This window comes from Pelodiscus sinensis, chromosome 9, assembly GCF_052426305.1.
Source record: "Pelodiscus sinensis isolate ZL-2025 chromosome 9, ASM5242630v1, whole genome shotgun sequence".
Taxonomy (NCBI): Eukaryota; Metazoa; Chordata; order Testudines; family Trionychidae; genus Pelodiscus; species Pelodiscus sinensis.
This window is the reverse complement of record NC_143060.1, coordinates 31,248,210-31,265,939: the sequence shown is the minus strand read 5'-3', so window position 1 is coordinate 31,265,939 and position 17,730 is coordinate 31,248,210. Positions and strand designations below refer to the sequence as shown.

The following is a 17,730-nucleotide window of genomic DNA, read 5'->3' as shown; positions in this document are numbered from 1 at the left end:
ATACAGCCAGGTCCCTGCAGGGGGCGCCTGGTCCCTGCAGCATGGCAGGCCTGGTGCAGCCCAGTGGGGGCTGCTCCAGTTGGGCTCAGCAGGACCTATTACACTGTTTCCTGGGTGTGCTCCATCCTGGCCAGCCCTGGGGCTCCACAGCATGAGCCTGCTCTGACCTTGATGGGCTGGAATGCCCCCCAGGAGGCTGGCCGGGTGTGAAGCTGCCCAATTAACCAGTTACCTGTTTACATCCTTAGGTGCTATCAATCCTCTATCTCTGCACCTGATCCCTATCAACCTGTTGCTGGGACTTCACCCATCTCCCCACCATGAGAATTAAGGGAGATGGAAAAGGAACACGGTGCGGGGGAATTCATTCTCCGCTGTACCCTTCCATAACACATACTTGCACTGGACATCTGCCACATTTGTTAATTATTACGTTGCAATATTTTGACCCAAATTAGCCTAGGCTACCAGGCCCTGACCTGCTGTGGGTAAAGTAAAACACAAAAGAACAATCCATTTTGGCCAATTGGGCACTGAGAGAAAAATCCCTTCCTAGCCCTTAAGAAAAAGGTTACTCATAGCAGATTAGGAAAAAATCCATTTGTGGGAGGGCACGGGCAACTAAGATCTAATGCAGTGAGAGAAGACTTCTCCAGAACTTCCCAGGGTATAAATACTTCCTCCTCCCACCTGATTACACCCTCTCACTTGTGGTGAAACCACCTTCTGTTCTTCTATGCTTTGTCAAGGTCAACTTTTTCCCTCTCTACCACCAATTGTACATGGGAGAGGGGCACTGCATTGTATATTGGCCAAATACATAAGGGTATGTCTACACTACCCCACTAGTTCGAACTAGTGGAGGTAATGTAGTCATCCGCACTTGCAAATGAAGCCCGGGATTTGAATGTTGCATGGAACGAGGTGTACAGCTAGTTTGGATTAGGAAGCCTAATCCGAACTAGCAAGTCCGTGCCGCGTGTAGCCGCGCGGCACGGGGTCCGAACTAGCCGGCATTTAAAAATGGCGCCGACCGGCTTCATGCAAATGAAGCCCGGGACATTCAAATCCCGGGCTTCATTTGCAAGTGCGGATGACTACATTACCCCCGCTAGTTCGAACTAGCGGGGTAGTGTAGACATACCCTAATATATATACACACACACAACAAAGGATAAATAGACACAAGTCAGATATCAGAAATGGCAATACACGCAAACCCGCAGGAGAACATTTTAATCTACCTGGACACTCATTAATGGATTTAAAATAACCACTATTCTACAAAGAAATTTCAAAAACCAATACCACAGAGAGAGTGCAGAACTGGCCTTCATATGCAAGTTTGACGCTGTTTCTCATGGCTTGAACAAAGACATTAACTGGATGGGCCATTATAAAATCTGCTTTCCTAACATTCAACACTCAAGTGACATAAAAAGCTAAGTATGGGAGAAGGATGTTAAATTGCAGTTATCTGGCTAATCATGTAGTTGATAAAATTTGTATCAACTATAAGATTAGTCGATAAGGGGCACTCTGTAGAGCCATAGCAAGGGTAGCTCCTGGAGCTGGGACTGACCAGCCCTAGCCACCACAAACTGAGTCTGCTCCAGCCACTGTAAACAGGGGTTGCTTGGCGGCAGCAGCCCCTGTCTGCGGGCAGGCCCCAGTTCCCCAATGAGACCCCTGCGAACAGGGGCTTCTGCCAGAGTAGCCTCCCCTATCCTCACCCTGCTACCTCTGATAGGGACAACGGAGGAAGGGGGTAGGTGGCACCCCAGAGACTAGTCAAGTAGTAAACTACTCACTAGCATCCCTAGTATGGGACACTTCCAGTCCACTCAATTAGCCTCTTTAGCACCAGCACTACAACTGATAGGTCCTTTCCCCTCACCCTTCTTTTTCTGTCAAACTGTGAGGGTCCCCTTTTCTCTCCACTCTGCTCTGCTCATCTGAGCAAGTGGGTTTTGCAAACAAAACCTCGTGTCTGTCTCTCTCTCTCGCAAAAATTTTCCTGTGGGACAATAGTGACATCATCACATCACTCTGCATTGTCCCCCACCCCCAGCCTTGGCAGTCTCTGCAGGGGAAGAGATGGCCATGGCTCAGAGTTCTGCCCTGGCCTCTCCTTGGGGACCCCCTGGGCTCCTTGCTGGCCTCCTGGTTCCCCTGCAGGTGGGTTAGGGAGAAGCGGCAGCTCCAGCTCCCCCCTTTGCCTCTCGCTTCTGAGCTCTGGCTTCCGTGGCCCAGCACCTCCTACCCCAACTCCCAGGGAACTTCTGCTGCCTGCCTCAGGATGTGTGCTTGGGCTACCGCCTGCCTGGCGCTCCAGACTCCACTGGCTTCCTGTGGGGGGTCAAAGGGGAGAGAAAGCCCCACAACTCTGTGCTGGATCTGGCTTGCGGGGAAGCATGCGCACTGCTGCTTCCCTTTCTCCTCCCCGGCTGGTGCACCTATGAACTTGTTGGAGGCTTTTCCCGCTACTCAGACAGCTGCAGGTAAAGCCTCTGGTGCCTGGAAGCAGCATGCCACATGAAAACAAGTAAGAGCCCCTGCAGCCTTGGCCCTGTCTCCCCAGTGCCTCACACGTTCCCTCCCCTGCCAAGCCTCACACTCCCTGCCTGCTCCTGCCTCCTATCCCCAGCCGTCACCCTGGCCCCAACCTACTCCTGCCCCCTCCGCCAAGCCAGACTCCCTGCCCAATTGGGGCCTAACCCCCTTCTGGCCACAGCATCCTGTCCCTGGCCCCAATACTGGGGTAGGGCCTGCGGTCCAGCCACCATCTGGCTGCAGGAAGGGTTGGTGGTAGTCCCCCTCCTGCTGAGGCATGGGCAGGAGAGGAGGCCACGATGTGGCTGCAACAGAGTGAGGTTGGCAAGTATAATAAGCAGGCAGTACAGCCCCCTAGTGATTATATATATATATATATATATATATATATATATATATATATATATATAAAATGTTAGTCTCTAAGCTGCTACAGGACCACTCGTTTTTTTACTGATACAGTAACTCCTCGCTTAACACGTGCCTGCTTAACACGTTTTCGTGATAGCATGATTTTTTTTGGGAACATTTTTCAAACAACATGACCCGTCCCCGCAATAACACAATTTCCCCTAGGGCCAGCCGGTGGCCGGCAGCTGAGCAAGGCTTTCTCTGCAAAGCGGCACAGGTTCTTCACTCGCTGTGCTGTTCCCCAGCAACCCGTTCTGGCTGGATGCTTTGTTCCCTCTCCTCTGCCCCCCCCCGCTTGCAGTGGGCAGCTGGATTTCCCCAGCTGGCTGGTCACTTGCAGCTGTGCAGGGCTTACCCTGCCTCCAGAGGTTCTCTGCGCCATTCCTCGGTGACCTCCTCTGGCTGGATGCCTCGCTCCCTCTCCTCCGCCCTCCGCTTGAGGCTGGGTTTCCCAGGGCTTCGTCTGCCTCCTTACAAAGCGGCGGAGATTTGCCGCTTGCCATGCAGTTCCCCGGTGACCCCCTCTGGCCAGATGCAAGGCATCAGTCTGGCCCTTTCCCCTCCCTATCTCCACCAGCCAGGGTCCCTTCTTCCTCCCTCATCTCCGCCAGCCCTGTACTTTATCTCCCTCCCCACCCCTCACCATGCAGGTCCCACTACCTGCGCAATGGAGTAGCTGTTTTTAAAACACCAGCAGCCGCCCGCCACATGGCAGCTGCTTGAGTTTCAGCCAGTCACTGTTTGGTGGCTCAGGGGGCCAAGGTGTACCCCAGTCCTGCCCCCCCACAATCCTTCCGGAATGGTCCTGCCCCACCCCACCTTCCACACAAGTCCTGCCACCGACGCCCGGATCAGCTGTTTTTAAATCAGTAGCCACCCTCCACGTGATGGCTGCCGGAGCTTCAGCCAACTGCTGTGCAGCAGCTCAGGGAGCCAGGATGTACCCCAGTCCCAGCTCCCCCTGGGGGTCCTGCCACTGCCCGCCCACTCGCCATGTAGTTCTGTCCTCCTTGTCCCTCCCCCACAAGCCCAAGCAGCATCTTACCTTCAAAGGTGCAAGGAAGGTGAGTGCTGCTGTGGAGGAGTCAATGAGTCATAGGTTGCTGACCCATTATGGGATTAGCAGCAGGGAGGAGAGAGCAAGGAGGCAAGCTAGCAGAAATCCAAGTATCCTCCTCCTTCCTATTACCCAGGGAAGGGTGGTTTCTTTCCAGTCTTCTTTCTGGGCATCCATTTTACAAGCCCATCTTTCATACAGTCTTCAGCTAATTATTTTAGTTGTCTGGTCTGCCAGAATTTCAAATCCCTATTTGTAAAATGAGAGGTCTAATGGAACGTGGCAGTGGATGAAGGAATCAAAAAGAAAAAGATTGTGTAGCATACATTAAAAAAGAGATTACTGTATTTTGAGAGAAATATTGTGGAGTGAAGTCATGCCTGGTATAATTAACTCATGGATTATGTAGCATATTTTAAAAAAAATAGTGAACGTTCAATGTCAAAGTGTTAAATAAATGGCACACAGCTGAATTCTCTAAATTACATGATGGAAAATGAAGGAGGGATTGGGTTTAGAGAACTTTGTAGCACAGGTATTTTCCATTCTGTCTTGCAGGCAGTGGGTTTCAAGTCCTCTGTACTTGCAGAAGGTTACTTAAGCAGTGGTGCTCTCCTCAAAGTGCACCCTCCTTTGCTCCTGCACCGAACATATATGGCATTGCTTGTACTAGGACTTCAGTTTGCCAATCAGCACTTTTTTCCTTACACACATTTACAACTAGAAAATTTACCTGGAATTGCTTGGGTCCTTAAACTCAATTTTTGTGTTTTGGAAAATAAAATGAAAATGTACATGCTTCATTTAAATCATTGCTCTCAAGTGGGGCTGGAGATGAGGGGTTCAATACGCAGGCTGCCCCAGAGAGAGAGGACTACTCCAACCCTCTCTCACAGCAGCAGCTTGGGGCCAGGTGAGAAACACCTTTCCATGCCTGCTGCAGCCCCAGTGAACACAGCCAAGGGAGTGGTCCATGTCCTTTGGCTGGGGTAGGTCCAGGTTCATCTGCCCTTCTACTCCCCAGCCAGAATGAGGAATGCAGCAAAATAACACTTTGGGGGGTTTATTTTTGTTTGTTGAAGATGAAGAATTTTATTCCTTTATTAAGTAAAGGTACAATTGTTACTAGACCCTACAAGACAGGGTGAAAACTTCTGAATTTTTGAAAACCCATGAATCTTGCCAAATTTAGTAAAACTCCTATTGACCAGTAAACCATTTTTTGCTTGTAAGCTGTCATTAACACACATAATAATGGGAAAATTTTAAAAGGGAGTATAAATCAAAGTATAAACAGTATTAAATATCCTAATTTTACAACATTTTGTACATTTTTTAATAATAATAATAATAATAATAATAAAGTATTTGTGTGATAATATACCATGTAATAAGCCCTTCTCAGTTGTATTTGAAAGTCCTGAGGAAAGCACAGAATGCCAAATGTAAACATTACTGTCTTATAATTAAGAACAACAATTCTTAGAAAATTTAAGTGTTAGTGGCAAGTATGTGAACAAGCACAGCATTGCTTGTGCTTTGCAAGCTGACAATTTACAAGACACTGGAAAGAGTTGGGGGAAAAGGTAGGCTACTTTTTGGAGAAGTGGATACTGCTTATCTACAAAAAGTGCTTCATTTTTTAGAGAAATTAGTTTATTTTTTCTGTATGCAAAATGGACTGTATTTGCTAACAATCTACATATTTTAATTGTTTTCATGTTAAATGGATGAAAATAATGCCTAAGATGGGCATACTGCTTTTGACATACTGTACAAGTATTAGTAATTAAACAAGGTAAGAAAATCAAATCTTAGCCAAAGATTATAATATTTTCCACTTAGAACCCACATACCAAATTTCAACTCCAGTCAAGATGCATAATCAAACTGTTAATCTGTTAAAATAGGTTTTTAAAACAGAAGATTTAATATAAAACTAAAAATACTACAATGAGTAGCACAGAAATACCAACAAATAAAATACATACAGCAAAATAAATAATCCCACTATTAAATAATGCCTGAAATTAAATAAAAAGTATCTTTCACAAATATTTTAACCCTTGACAGAAAGTTTCCCATATGATGAGTAATGTAAAACTGGCCCTGCAGTACTTCTATAAATAGTAATGCCAAGAGGGAAGCTGTTGCTATGGAAATGGTGATCATATTTCTATTTTAATTCAGAAGATCTCTACTGGCATCTACTGTAAAGAAATTTAATTACAGCAGGGACAAAAACGCTTCAAAGTAAAAGCTTCAAAGGGATTGCCGAGTTAATCTGTAACTGGAAAAACTTAAAACACAACAAATAGTCTGGTAGCACCTTAAAGACTAAGGGTTATGCCCATGAAAGCTCATGATACCATCTACATGTTTCGTTAGTCTTTAAGGTGCTACTAGACTATTCATTGTTTCTTAAGCTTACTTAGTAAATCCATCTATACCAGGAAAGCATACAGACCTTTATATTCCAATAGCATTAAATATTTCAATTTACATGATGGCTACAAAAAGACTACATAAAATAATTTTGAAAAGCTTATATGCACAAAAGAATACGCATAACACAAAACAAAAAAGGCAAAACCTGATGTGTTCAGCATGTGATAAAAAAAAGTAAGCTAATATTTATATTTTCCCTTCAGTTTAGTTCTTGAGAATTTACTAAATCAACAATCCAAGATAGAATCATAGAATCATAGAATAATAGAACTGGAAGGGACCTCAAGAGGTCATCGAGTCCAGCCCCCCGCCCTCAAGGCAGGACCAAGCTCCACCTACACCATCCCTGACAGATGTCTATCTAACCTGTTCTTAAATATCTCCAGAGAGGGAGATTCCACCACCTCCCTTGGCAATTTATTCCAATATTTGACCACCCTGACAGTTAGGAATTTTTTCCTAATGTCCAATCTAAACCTCCCTTGCTGCACTTTAAGCCCATTACTCCTTGTCCTGTCCTCAGTAACCAAGAGGAACAAATTTTCTCCTTCCTCCTTGTGACACCCTTTTAGATATTTGAAAGCCGCTATCATGTCCCCCCTTAATCTTCTTTTTTCCAAACTAAACAAGCCCAGTTCATGAAGCCTGGCTTCATAGGTCATGTTCTCTAGACCTTTAATCATTCTTGTCGCTCTTCTCTGTACCCTTTCCAATTTCTCCACATCTTTCTTGAAATGTGGCGCCCAGAACTGGACACAGTACTCCAGCTGAGGCCTAACTAGTGCAGAGTAGAGCTGCAGAATGACTTCACGAGTTTTGCTTACAACACACCAGTTGATACAACCTAGAATCATATTTGCTTTTTTTGCAACAGCATCACACTGTTGACTCATATTCAACTTGTGGTCCACTATGACCCCTAGATCCCTTTCCACCATGCTCCTTCCTAGACAGTCGCTTCCCATCTTGTATGTATGGAACTGATTGTTCCTTCCTAAGTGGAGCACTTTGCATTTCTCTTTATTAAACCTCATCCTGTTTACCTCTGACCATTTCTCTAACTTGCTAAGGTCATTTTGAATTATGTCCCTATCCTCCAAAGAAGTCGCAACCCCACCCAGTTTGGTATCATCTGCAAACTTAATAAGTGTACTCTCTATCCCAATATCTACATCATTGATGAAGATATTGAACAGTACGGGTCCCAAAACAGACCCTTGAGGAACTCCACTTGTTATCCCTTTCCAGCAGGATTTAGAACCGTTAACAACAACTCTCTGACTACGGTTATCCAGCCAATTATGCACCCACCTTATCGTGGCCCTATCTAAGTTATATTTGCCTAGTTTATCAATAAGAATATCGTGCGAGACCGTATCAAATGCCTTACTAAAGTCTAGGTATATGACATCCACCGCTTCTCCCTTATCCACAAGGCTCGTTATCTTATCAAAGAAAGCTATCAGATTAGTTTGGCATGACTTGTTCTTCACAAACCCATGCTGGCTATTCCCTATCACTTTATTACCTTCCAAGTGTTTGCATATGATTTCCTTAATTACCTGCTCCATTATCTTCCCTGGGACAGACGTTAAACTGACCGGTCTATAGTTTCCTGGGTTGTTCTTATTCCCCTTTTTATAGATGGGCACAATATTTGCGCTTTTCCAGTCTTCTGGAATCTCCCCTGTCTGCCATGATTTTTCAAAGATCATAGCTAAAGGCTCAGATACCTCCTCTATCAGCTCCTTGAGTATCCTGGGATGCATTTCATCAGGACCTGGTGACTTGCTGACATCTAACTTTCCTAAGTGATTTTTAACTTGTTCTTTGTGTATCCTATCTTCTAAACTTACCCTCTCTCTGCTTGTATTCACTACGTTAGGCACACCTCCAGACTTCTCGGTGAAGACCGAAACAAAGAAGTCATTGAGCATCTCTGCCATTTCTAAGTTTCCTGTTACTGCTTCTCCCTCCTCACTAAGCAGTGGGCCTACCCTGTCCTTGGTCTTCCTCTTGCTTTTAATGTATTTATAAAAGGTCTTCTTGTTTCCCTTTACGCCTGTAGCTAGTTTGATCTCATTTTGTGCCTTTGCCTTTCTAATCTTGCCCCTGCATTCCCATGTTGCTTTTGTCCACAGAAGATTATAACCTAAACAGCAGTATTATAAGTTTCCTCATCTTAACTTTAGGCTTTGCTTCTGTTTTGAAGTGAATAGCCTTTAAGATGAGGTTTTATAACTAGTAATCATGACCCCAAGCTTAGTCACAAGTGGGTAGTTGTTGGGTTACAGGCAAAAATCCCCCATTAAAAAGAAAAACAAAAACAAATCCTGGCCTGTTTGTTAGAAGATGGTCACAAGCACACAGGAGATTTTCACCACCTCTTAAAGCTGCTGCCTTAGCTCTAACATGGCTCCCCCTACCCTGCCTGGCTCCTGTGGAAATACTGATGAAGACTGCCCTATGCCTTACTTAAGGAATAGATTCCTCGGAGTTCAGTAGGATGGAGGAGAAAAAGAAATCACTAATTAAGTCTATTATGGCAAGAGAAGGGTGCTGTCTCCTACCCACAGTGTCGAGCACTTCTGACATAGTACGCCCCCACATCAAGTACTTCCTCTAACCCTAACCCAGTCCCTATTGCATCTAGAAACTGTAACCCACTAACCACTTGTTAGCACGAACGAATCCAGCATTCTTCCTTTTCCAGCACTACCCAATATTTCATCTATAGTGCTGTCTCTGGCTGTAACTCCAAATTAGCATGGGATGTAACCACAAAGTATTGGGTTTTAGGAAGAGTTGGCTCTGGGCTGACAGATAGAGAAAAGAAGAAGTTACCCACCTTGTGCAGTAATGATGGTTCTTTGAGATGCGTGTCCCGTGGGTACTCCACTGTAGGTGTCGGGCTTGTCCCGGTGCTGCAGTTCGGAGATCTTTTCCAGCTGAAGTCTGCTGGACCGCGCATGCGCGAAGTGCACCCACAGGACACGCATCTCGAAGAACCATCATTATAGCACATGGTGAGTAACTTCTTCTTTGGAGCAGTGTCCCGTGGGTGATCCACTGTAGGTGAATGTATAGCAATAGCTCACGAATGGAGGAGGGTTCGGAGTTAATGTGCTGTAACCGTGGATAGCATCGCAGATGCCACCCCTGAATCTGGTATGAGGCGATTGGGGATGGCGTGATGTCTAGCGAAGGTTAAGTTCGATGACCACGTGGCTGCCCTACAAATATGCCTCAAGGGCACTCCTTTTGAGAAAAGGAGTAGATGCTACAACAGCCCGAGCCGAATGGGCTCTCATTGTTGACAGTAGTGGCTTGTTTCGCAGGTTATAGCAACTCCTTATACATTCCACAATAATGGAGGAAATGCATTGTGTGGGTAATGGACGGCCCTTAGAACGTTCCGCCATTGATACTAGTAGTGAGTCCACCTTTCGGAAGGGTCTAGTTCTCTCAATATAGAAGGCCAATGCTCGTCTCACGTCCAAAGTGTGTAGGCGCGCATGCTCAGGCGAAGGGTGTGGTTTGGGGTAGAAGATAGACAAAACTATAGGCTCATTAATGTGAAAGCACGAGTTCACTTTAGGGAGGAAACGTGGTTGTGGTCACAATATCACCCCTTGGTGGGTGAATATCGTATATGGAGGTGAAGCTGATAAAGCAGCTAATTGGCCTACACTCCTTGTGGCAGTAATTGCCAGCAAGAAAACGACCTTCATGGAGAGGCTATGAAGGTTGCATGTCGCTAAAGGTTTGAAAGGTTTACCCATCAAAGTATTCAGGACCATTTCGAGATTCCAAGGGTCCGCAGGTTGGGTATGATGTGGATACAAGTTAATGAAAAGATTCCTGAAGGGAATGACTATCGGATGGGAGAATACGGAGTATCCCTTGACAGGGTGGTGAAAGGCGGTTATTGCGGCGACATGTACTTTAATGGAAGCACAGGTAAGGCCGGAATTTTTAAGATACACCAAGTAGTCTAGGATACGTTGAATAGGTGTAGAAGTTGGATCCAGGCCCATTGGAAGCACCAGGATGAGAAGCGAGACCACTTTGACAGGTAAGTAGTTCACATAGATGATTTTCTACTATTTAGCAATATATATTTAGCGGATTGTGAGCATGCTATTTCTGACTGCTGGAACCAACTAGGTACCATGGCGTCAGTGCAAGATGATCGATCTATGGATGGAGCAGGGAGCGGTGATTCTGCGAAAGCAGATTGTGTCATGTCAGTAAAGGATATAGAGGACGTATCGACATATGATGGAGATAAGGCTACCACGTCTGCTGTGGCTAAGAGAGGGCTATTAGGATCACTGTGGCCCCATCTTGGATGATTTTCTCCACAACTCTGGGTATTAGAGGTGTGGGGGGAACGTGTATAGTAGGTGACAACTCCAATTGTAGAGGAAAGTGTCCCCTTTTGAATCTCACCCAATTCCTGCTCTCGAGCAGTATTGAGGACACTTTGCATTGTGGTGAGTAGCAAATAGATCTACTGACGGAAACCCCCAATGTTGAAATATCATAGAAAGCACCTTGGGATGTAGTTCCCACTCGTGGTTGAGAGAAAAATGTCTGCTCAGGGCATCGGCCGTGAAGTTGTGGTGGCCCAGGAGATACTCTGCAATTAGAGAAACGTTGTGACGGTTGCACAGATTCTATAGACGTACCGCTTCTGTGCATAAGGAGTGGGATCTGGCTCCCCGTTTGTTTATATAATAAACGGTCATCATATTGTTGGTGAGGATTCATATGACTTGTCCTCGAATAATGGGAAGGAAATGTTGGCAGGCGTTGTACGTTGCCCTGAGTTCTAGAAAGTTGATGTGTAGCAGCAATTCGTCGGGAACCCGTAATCCCTGTACTTGCTCGTGCCTGAGGTGAGTGCCCCCTCCGATGAGTGATGTATCAGTTGTAATCTGTACTGTCAGCTGAGGGCGATGGAAGGGTATGCCCGACATTAGATTGCCTGGAACAGTCCACCAAGCCAGTGATGTTTTGATGTGAGTGGGAATCGTTATTGTTGTGTGGACGTCGCAGACATTTGGAGGGCATACCTTTGCCATCCAATGTTGAAGGCAACGAAAATGTAACCTTGCGTCTTTGACAACATATGTCATGGAAGTCATGTGGCCCATAAGTTGTAGACGTTGTAGTATGGAAACCGTTGGGCTGATCAACAGAACCTGGATAAAATCCTGTATTGTCTGGAACCTTGTAACTGGCAAGAAAGCTCGCTCGTGAGTAGAGTCGAGACGAGCTCTGATGAATTGTATTAATTACTGCGGTTCAAAGGATGACTTTGTGATATTGAGGATGAGACCCAGTGCTTAGAAGACTATGCGTGTGGTGTCTGTAGCATGGCGTGCTTCCTTCGATGATTGAGCTCTGATTAGGCAGTAGTCGAGGTACGGAAAAATCATCATGCCTAGACGACGAATATACGCAATCACCACGGCAAGTGTCTTGGAGAAAACCCATGGAGCCGATGAAAGACTGAATGGCAGCACCTTGTACTGAAAATGGTCAGCGCTGATTTGAAAGCGCTGTGTGTCAGATGGATGGTGATGTGGAAATGTGTGTCCTGGAGATCGAGGGACGTGAACCAGTCCCCGCTCTGAAGTGCTGGGATGATTGTGGCCAGGGTCACCATTCAAAATTGTTCTTTTCGCAGGTAAGGGTTGAGACCGTGAAGATCCAATATTGGCCTCCATCCCCCCGACTTATTTTCCGTTACATAGTATCAGGAATAAAACCCTCTGCCCTTGAATTCATCCAGAACTGACTCTGTTGCACTGATGGTGAGTAGACGAGTAGCCTCCTGCCTGAGCAAGGACTCGTGAGATGGGTCCCTGAAAAGGGACAGGGCAGAAGGGGAGAGGGAAAAGCAGCGACATAAATGGAATGGTATAACCTAGCCGAATTGTTTGAAGGACCCATTTGTTGTTGGTGATGTAGGCCCATCGACAGAGGTATGGTCTTAAGCGGTGGTGGAAGACCACATTTGTAGCACCCAGACCGGTGATAGTGGGAATGGCTCTCAGCCCCTCGACTGAAGCGTCAAACTTGTTGTCTGTTACCCTGTTGAGTAGACGCTTTAGGTGGTGGACGTCTCCATTGGTGGTGTTGTCTACCCCTTTGTTGTTCGTGTGGTCTGGTATGGAGGAGGCTGCTGGAGAAGGGGTCTTTGCTTTTGATGGGGAGCATATCTTTTCCGATGGTACAGTGGAGTGTACATGCCTAACATTTTTAAAGTAGTCCTGGAATCCTTTCCAGAGTGGAGGAGTTGGTCCATCTTATTGGAAAAGAGGTTCTGCCTGTCGAACGATAGATCTTCGACTTTTGACAAAAGATCCTTGGGGGCAGATGATTGCTGCAGCCAGGACGCCCTGCGCATAACGACCGATGTAGCTGTCATATGCGCTGCAGTGTCGGCCGTATCCAGGGCAATATGTAAAGCCGTTCTGGAGGCTGCGTATCCTTCTTGTATCACTGCCTTTAAGATGTCCCGTTTGGTCTCTGGTAGATGTTTGAGTAGTGTCACGAGTTTGGCATAATTGTCAAAATTGTGATTAGCCAAAAGTGCTGAATAGTTGGCCATAGGAAGAGTGAGTGTTGCCAAGGAATATACTTTGCAGCCAAATAAGTCAAGGTGTTTTCTATCCTTGTCTGCAGCAGTGGACTTATGTTGGGGCATCTTCGCTTTTTGCTATACTGCATCCACAACCAACGAATTGGATTGTGGATGAGTAAAAAGAAACTCCATCCCTTTGGCGGGAACGAAGTACTTTTTACCCGCCTCCTTATTGGTGGGTGGGACGGACGCGGATAACTGCCAAATATCATCAGCTATCTCTAGAATAGCTTCATCTAATGACAGTGAGATTTTGGTCTGGTGAGACTGTTTAATGTTACGGAGGAGGTGATGATGTTTTTGTTGCACCTCTCCCAACTGCACCTTTTGACTATCTGCCACCCTTTAGAAAAGCTCCTGAAATTGATGGAGATCGTCCAACGGTGAGGTGTTCCTTTGGAAAACTGCGTCGTCTGGGGATGAGGAAGATTGGTCTGTAGGCAACCGGTCGGTTTCAGGCTCTCCAGTGGAAAGAGGTTATTGTATGTCCCAGGTATGTGATGGGGACCCTGACGGAGTTGGTGTTCTTGAAGATGGGGAAGGAACTGGGTGCTTCCAAATGAGTGAGGAGTGGGAGTGTGCATGAGGCAACCAATGATATTGTGAAGGTATGGCGAAGCAGAATAACGGTACCGTCTATAATAGTCAGAGTGAGTCGATAGCATAGGTGATCTAGGAGACTGGAGCTTTCTCTATAGTAGGTGGCATAACTCAGTGACCAGCGATCATGACGGTAGTGATGTCTTGGTTGCAGAGAATCATGGCGGGTACGAGAGTATCTGGAATATGCTGGAGATGGTGACCGTAATTCAGGCGAGAACTCTGGGCTTGGTGACAGAGATGGCAGTTTCTTAGCCCTATGTTGGGTAGATAATGCTAACAGCTGCTCCCATGGAGAAGAAGTTGGAGTGGAAATTGCTGTATGCGGGATTAGCACCAATGGTACTAAGGTAGTCGGTGCAGAAATGCCTCTTGGCACTGGGGAATGGGGAGATTGCCGATGGGGAGATTGCCAATGGAGAACATCTTGGTGCCAGCGATCATGATGGGGCCGGTGGGAGTTTAGTGGGAGAGGATCGCCTCAGCTCCGGCGAGCATCTCAAAGGCGAGGAGCGCCTCGGTGCCAGCAAGCACCTTGATGGAGAGGGGCGCCTCAGTGCCAGTGAGCAGCCTGATGCAGAAGGGCAGCTCGGTGCCGGCGAGCACCTCGATGGAGAGAGACGTCTCGGTGCCAGTGAATACCTTGTTGGTGATCGGTGTCTTGGCACCGATGAGTGTGTAGGAGGCAAAAGACTCTTTGGTATCGGCGATCGACTCGGCGCCGGCAAGCTCGTGGGAGACGAAGGGTGCTCGGGTGTCACTGACCGCTTCTGCATTGGTCAACTTGGTGCTGGTGGTCTCGGTGCCAGTGAGCGTCAAGACACTGGAGAGCATCTTAAAGGCAAGAGGCGTCTCGGTACCGCATGTGCCTGGGGCAGAGAGCAACTCAGAACTGGCCATCCTGATTGTGCCAGAGTATGAGTTGGTACCAACGAGTGCTCCTCTGCCGGGGAGCGACTCGGTGCCGGAGCAGTGCCGGGGAGCGTCTAGCACCAAGAAAGGGTCTCGGAGCCGTGGATGTCCTTGGAGATGGTTTGGAAACCATGGAGCCTGATATCGAGGGGCTTGGAGCCGACTTACTATGGCTTGCCTTTGGCTCTCCAGCGCCACGTGCGGCCAATGTGCCTGAGGTCCCTGGCTTATTGCCAACACTCACCCATGAAGGAAAAAGGGATCACGATGGAGATGGTCTCTTCTTCATTTTCTTAGGTTGTTCTGCGTGCCCCGTGGGTTGTTGAGTTTGGGGCTGCAGGGCTTTGTCGAATAAGAGGATTTTTAAACGCATCTCTTCTTGCTCGGGCCGTGAGCTTTGAGCAACGGGGACATTTTTGAGGTATGTGGCCTTCCCCGATACATCTGATACACAGGGAATGGCCATCGGAGGCAGGCATTGCCTCGTGGCACTCGCCGCATTTCTTAAAACCAGGCATTGAACTATTTACAATAACTACTAACTATTATGAAGGAAAAAATTTTTTTTTTTAAAATGACTGGAATGAGTAACTATAAATGACTAACAACTGTAACTAATAACTAAGACTAAAAGTAATATCTCTCTCTCTCTATGTAGCAGGAGTTATGGAGAGAGCATTCAGTCTGTCCGTGGTTGAGGACGGTCAGGAGGAACCTTCGGGAGGTGGACTGCGTGCACTCAAACAGTGCGAAAAGCCACGAGCCGCATTTCGTGCATGCGCAGTCCGGCAGACTATGGCTGGAAAAGATCTCCGATCTGCAGTTCTCGGACAAGCCCGACACCTACAGTGGAGCACCCACGGGACACTGCTTGAAGAAGTTGAGAAACCTGCTGTCGGTATCAGTTCTCTCTCTAGGACAATTCGATAACCATGACTGTCCAGAAATTTGTGTAAAATGAGGTATAGACACATACTGATTGAGCCAGCCTGCCTGTCCACTGGCTCCCAAACTCCTTTTAATTCAGAGCTGCAGCAGAGGTAGCTGTTGGGACCAAGCACGAGCCAGGACTTAGCTGGTCAGCCTGCCTGCCCACTAAAAAATGTACTCGCATAGCCACAGTGGGTAGAAAGGAGGAGATGCGTGTAGCTGATAACATTAACCGGATACACTATTACATCCCTAATTTGTTCGTGGCTAGTTAATACCCATTTGTTCTTGTGCCAACATTGTCCATTAGCTTAAATTGCACTTCAGCCTGCCTGGTATTTACCCTCCCTTTGCCCAAAAGAATTTACAGAAGCAATTATATCCCTTAGCCATCCTTCCTTTTGTGAAAACCAAGCTTTTCTAGGCTCCTCTAATAAGATAGGTCTTCTATTCCCTGATCATTCTAGTAGCTCCTCTGCACCTGTTCTAGTTTAGATTCATTTTCCTTGAAAACAGTTGACCAGAAACAGAGTATTCTGAACAAGGTCTTACAATGCCTCAAAGTTCTATCCCATAAAAACAGTGGTAAAGCCAGTTCTAAAGCAGTAGCCTACTGCTATAGTGAACTAGCCAGTTAACTGACCAAATAATCATATTGTTCATGCCTAATAGCCACTTGTGGCTAGTGGCTAGCTTGTTGGACACCACAGCCATAAGAAGACCATGACTCTGAAACTTCAGATGGATCACTTCAATTTGAAGTTAGAAGGATTAAAATAAATTGTGTGATAAGAAGTTATCCTAAATATAACTATTCAGAAACTTGTATATCCATACTTTAAAGAAAATTCTCAGAGCCATCAAAAAGACAGCAGAATATCTACATAATGCTTGTTTAAATTCTTGGGATTTGCAATATACAATCAATATTTTTGTGCCTTAGATTGCCACTGACAATTAAAAAATGAAAGTGCTACATTCCTTCATAAACAAAGTATTACAAGTGTGAAGAAATACAAAGAAGAGTCAATAAAATAGAACTTTAAGCTCACCCTGCAATCAGCTAAACACTGTTTTATTGTGGATGTGGTGCATCACCATAAGCTTAACTTTTGACCTTTCTTTGCAGTGGTTCAATTTTTTTAAAATATTTTTTTACAAAAAACTGTACCCATTTTCCTCGAGCACTCAAAAATAATATACAAATCCTTCCTTTTTATCTCCAAACTGAAATGTTAAAGGGTTGTTTTAATTAAAATTTGCATTTCAGAGTCTATTTCTGAGAAGATGCTTGAGACTCAGCAACATGGAAGTCTGACAAGTCTAAATCCATTTTTCATTCTGCTTTGGTTTCAGATTTTCATCAAAAGAGATTTACATGTTTTTGATATTTAAACAAAATGTGCAACATTTACAAATTGGTGAACAGTGTTGTATAAATACTGTAAAATGAAACTACTATGGGTCCCCGGAGCCCAAAATATTAGGTCTAGCCATGAAAGCCTCTGGGCAAATCAGACTTTTTCTGAGTTGGTAAAAGTGACTGACAATGAATGGATGATTGATTAGTCTATTGAGTGGAACCAAGTCAAAGTAGATTAAAAAAAAAAAGCAAGTGCAGATGTTTCCCAATGTCTCTCAGAACTTGGACGAACAATCTCTGGAAAATGGCTTGCTTTGACCCATTCTGCATTTTTGTTTTCCGTTGTATTAAAGTCTGCTCCTCGAACAAACAATGAAAATAATATTGATGTAATGTAGCTCTTTATCATAAAATATGTTGCATGAATGTTCTTAAATAGCATTTAATCTTGATTTGCAGTCTCCTAAAATTCAAATAAGTAAACCTTTCCACCTCTAAGGCAAAACATTTACCATATAATTTCAATTACTTTTTTCTGTTAAGCTTCAAAACACTGCTATGCTTCCATACGCAAGTGTGGAAGCTAAAGTTAGAAATAACATTGGGTCACAAATTTGAGTCACAAATTCACATCACAATCACACACTTCCTGATAAAGTAATCAGTAATCTTACTTCAGGCAATCACACTTATGCAATGTAATCCACTAAATATAAGAATCTGAAAAAGACATGAAATTAATCTACTGTATGGAGATAATCTGCTCTTTCTAATAGTCATTTTTAGCATGTACAATACTAA

The 17,730-nt window shown here is 45.4% G+C and overlaps 1 protein-coding gene across 2 annotated transcripts in view; it reads right to left on the bottom strand.

Annotated features, from left to right (window-relative positions):
- The window catches only part of PRKACB (protein kinase cAMP-activated catalytic subunit beta), a 129,547-nt gene that overhangs the window by 66,870 nt on the left and 44,947 nt on the right, over positions 1 to 17,730 (bottom strand). Inside the window, exon 1 of one of the 2 annotated variants that reach the window (XM_089780483.1) lies at positions 9,318 to 9,483. The exons of the other annotated variant lie outside the window; for it this stretch is intronic. Within the exon in view, the coding sequence (XP_089636609.1) occupies positions 9,318 to 9,468 (151 nt within the window). The 5' untranslated portion in view covers positions 9,469 to 9,483. Of the gene's footprint in view, positions 1 to 9,317; positions 9,484 to 17,730 lie in introns of those variants that run through there. 2 annotated transcript variants of the gene reach the window in all.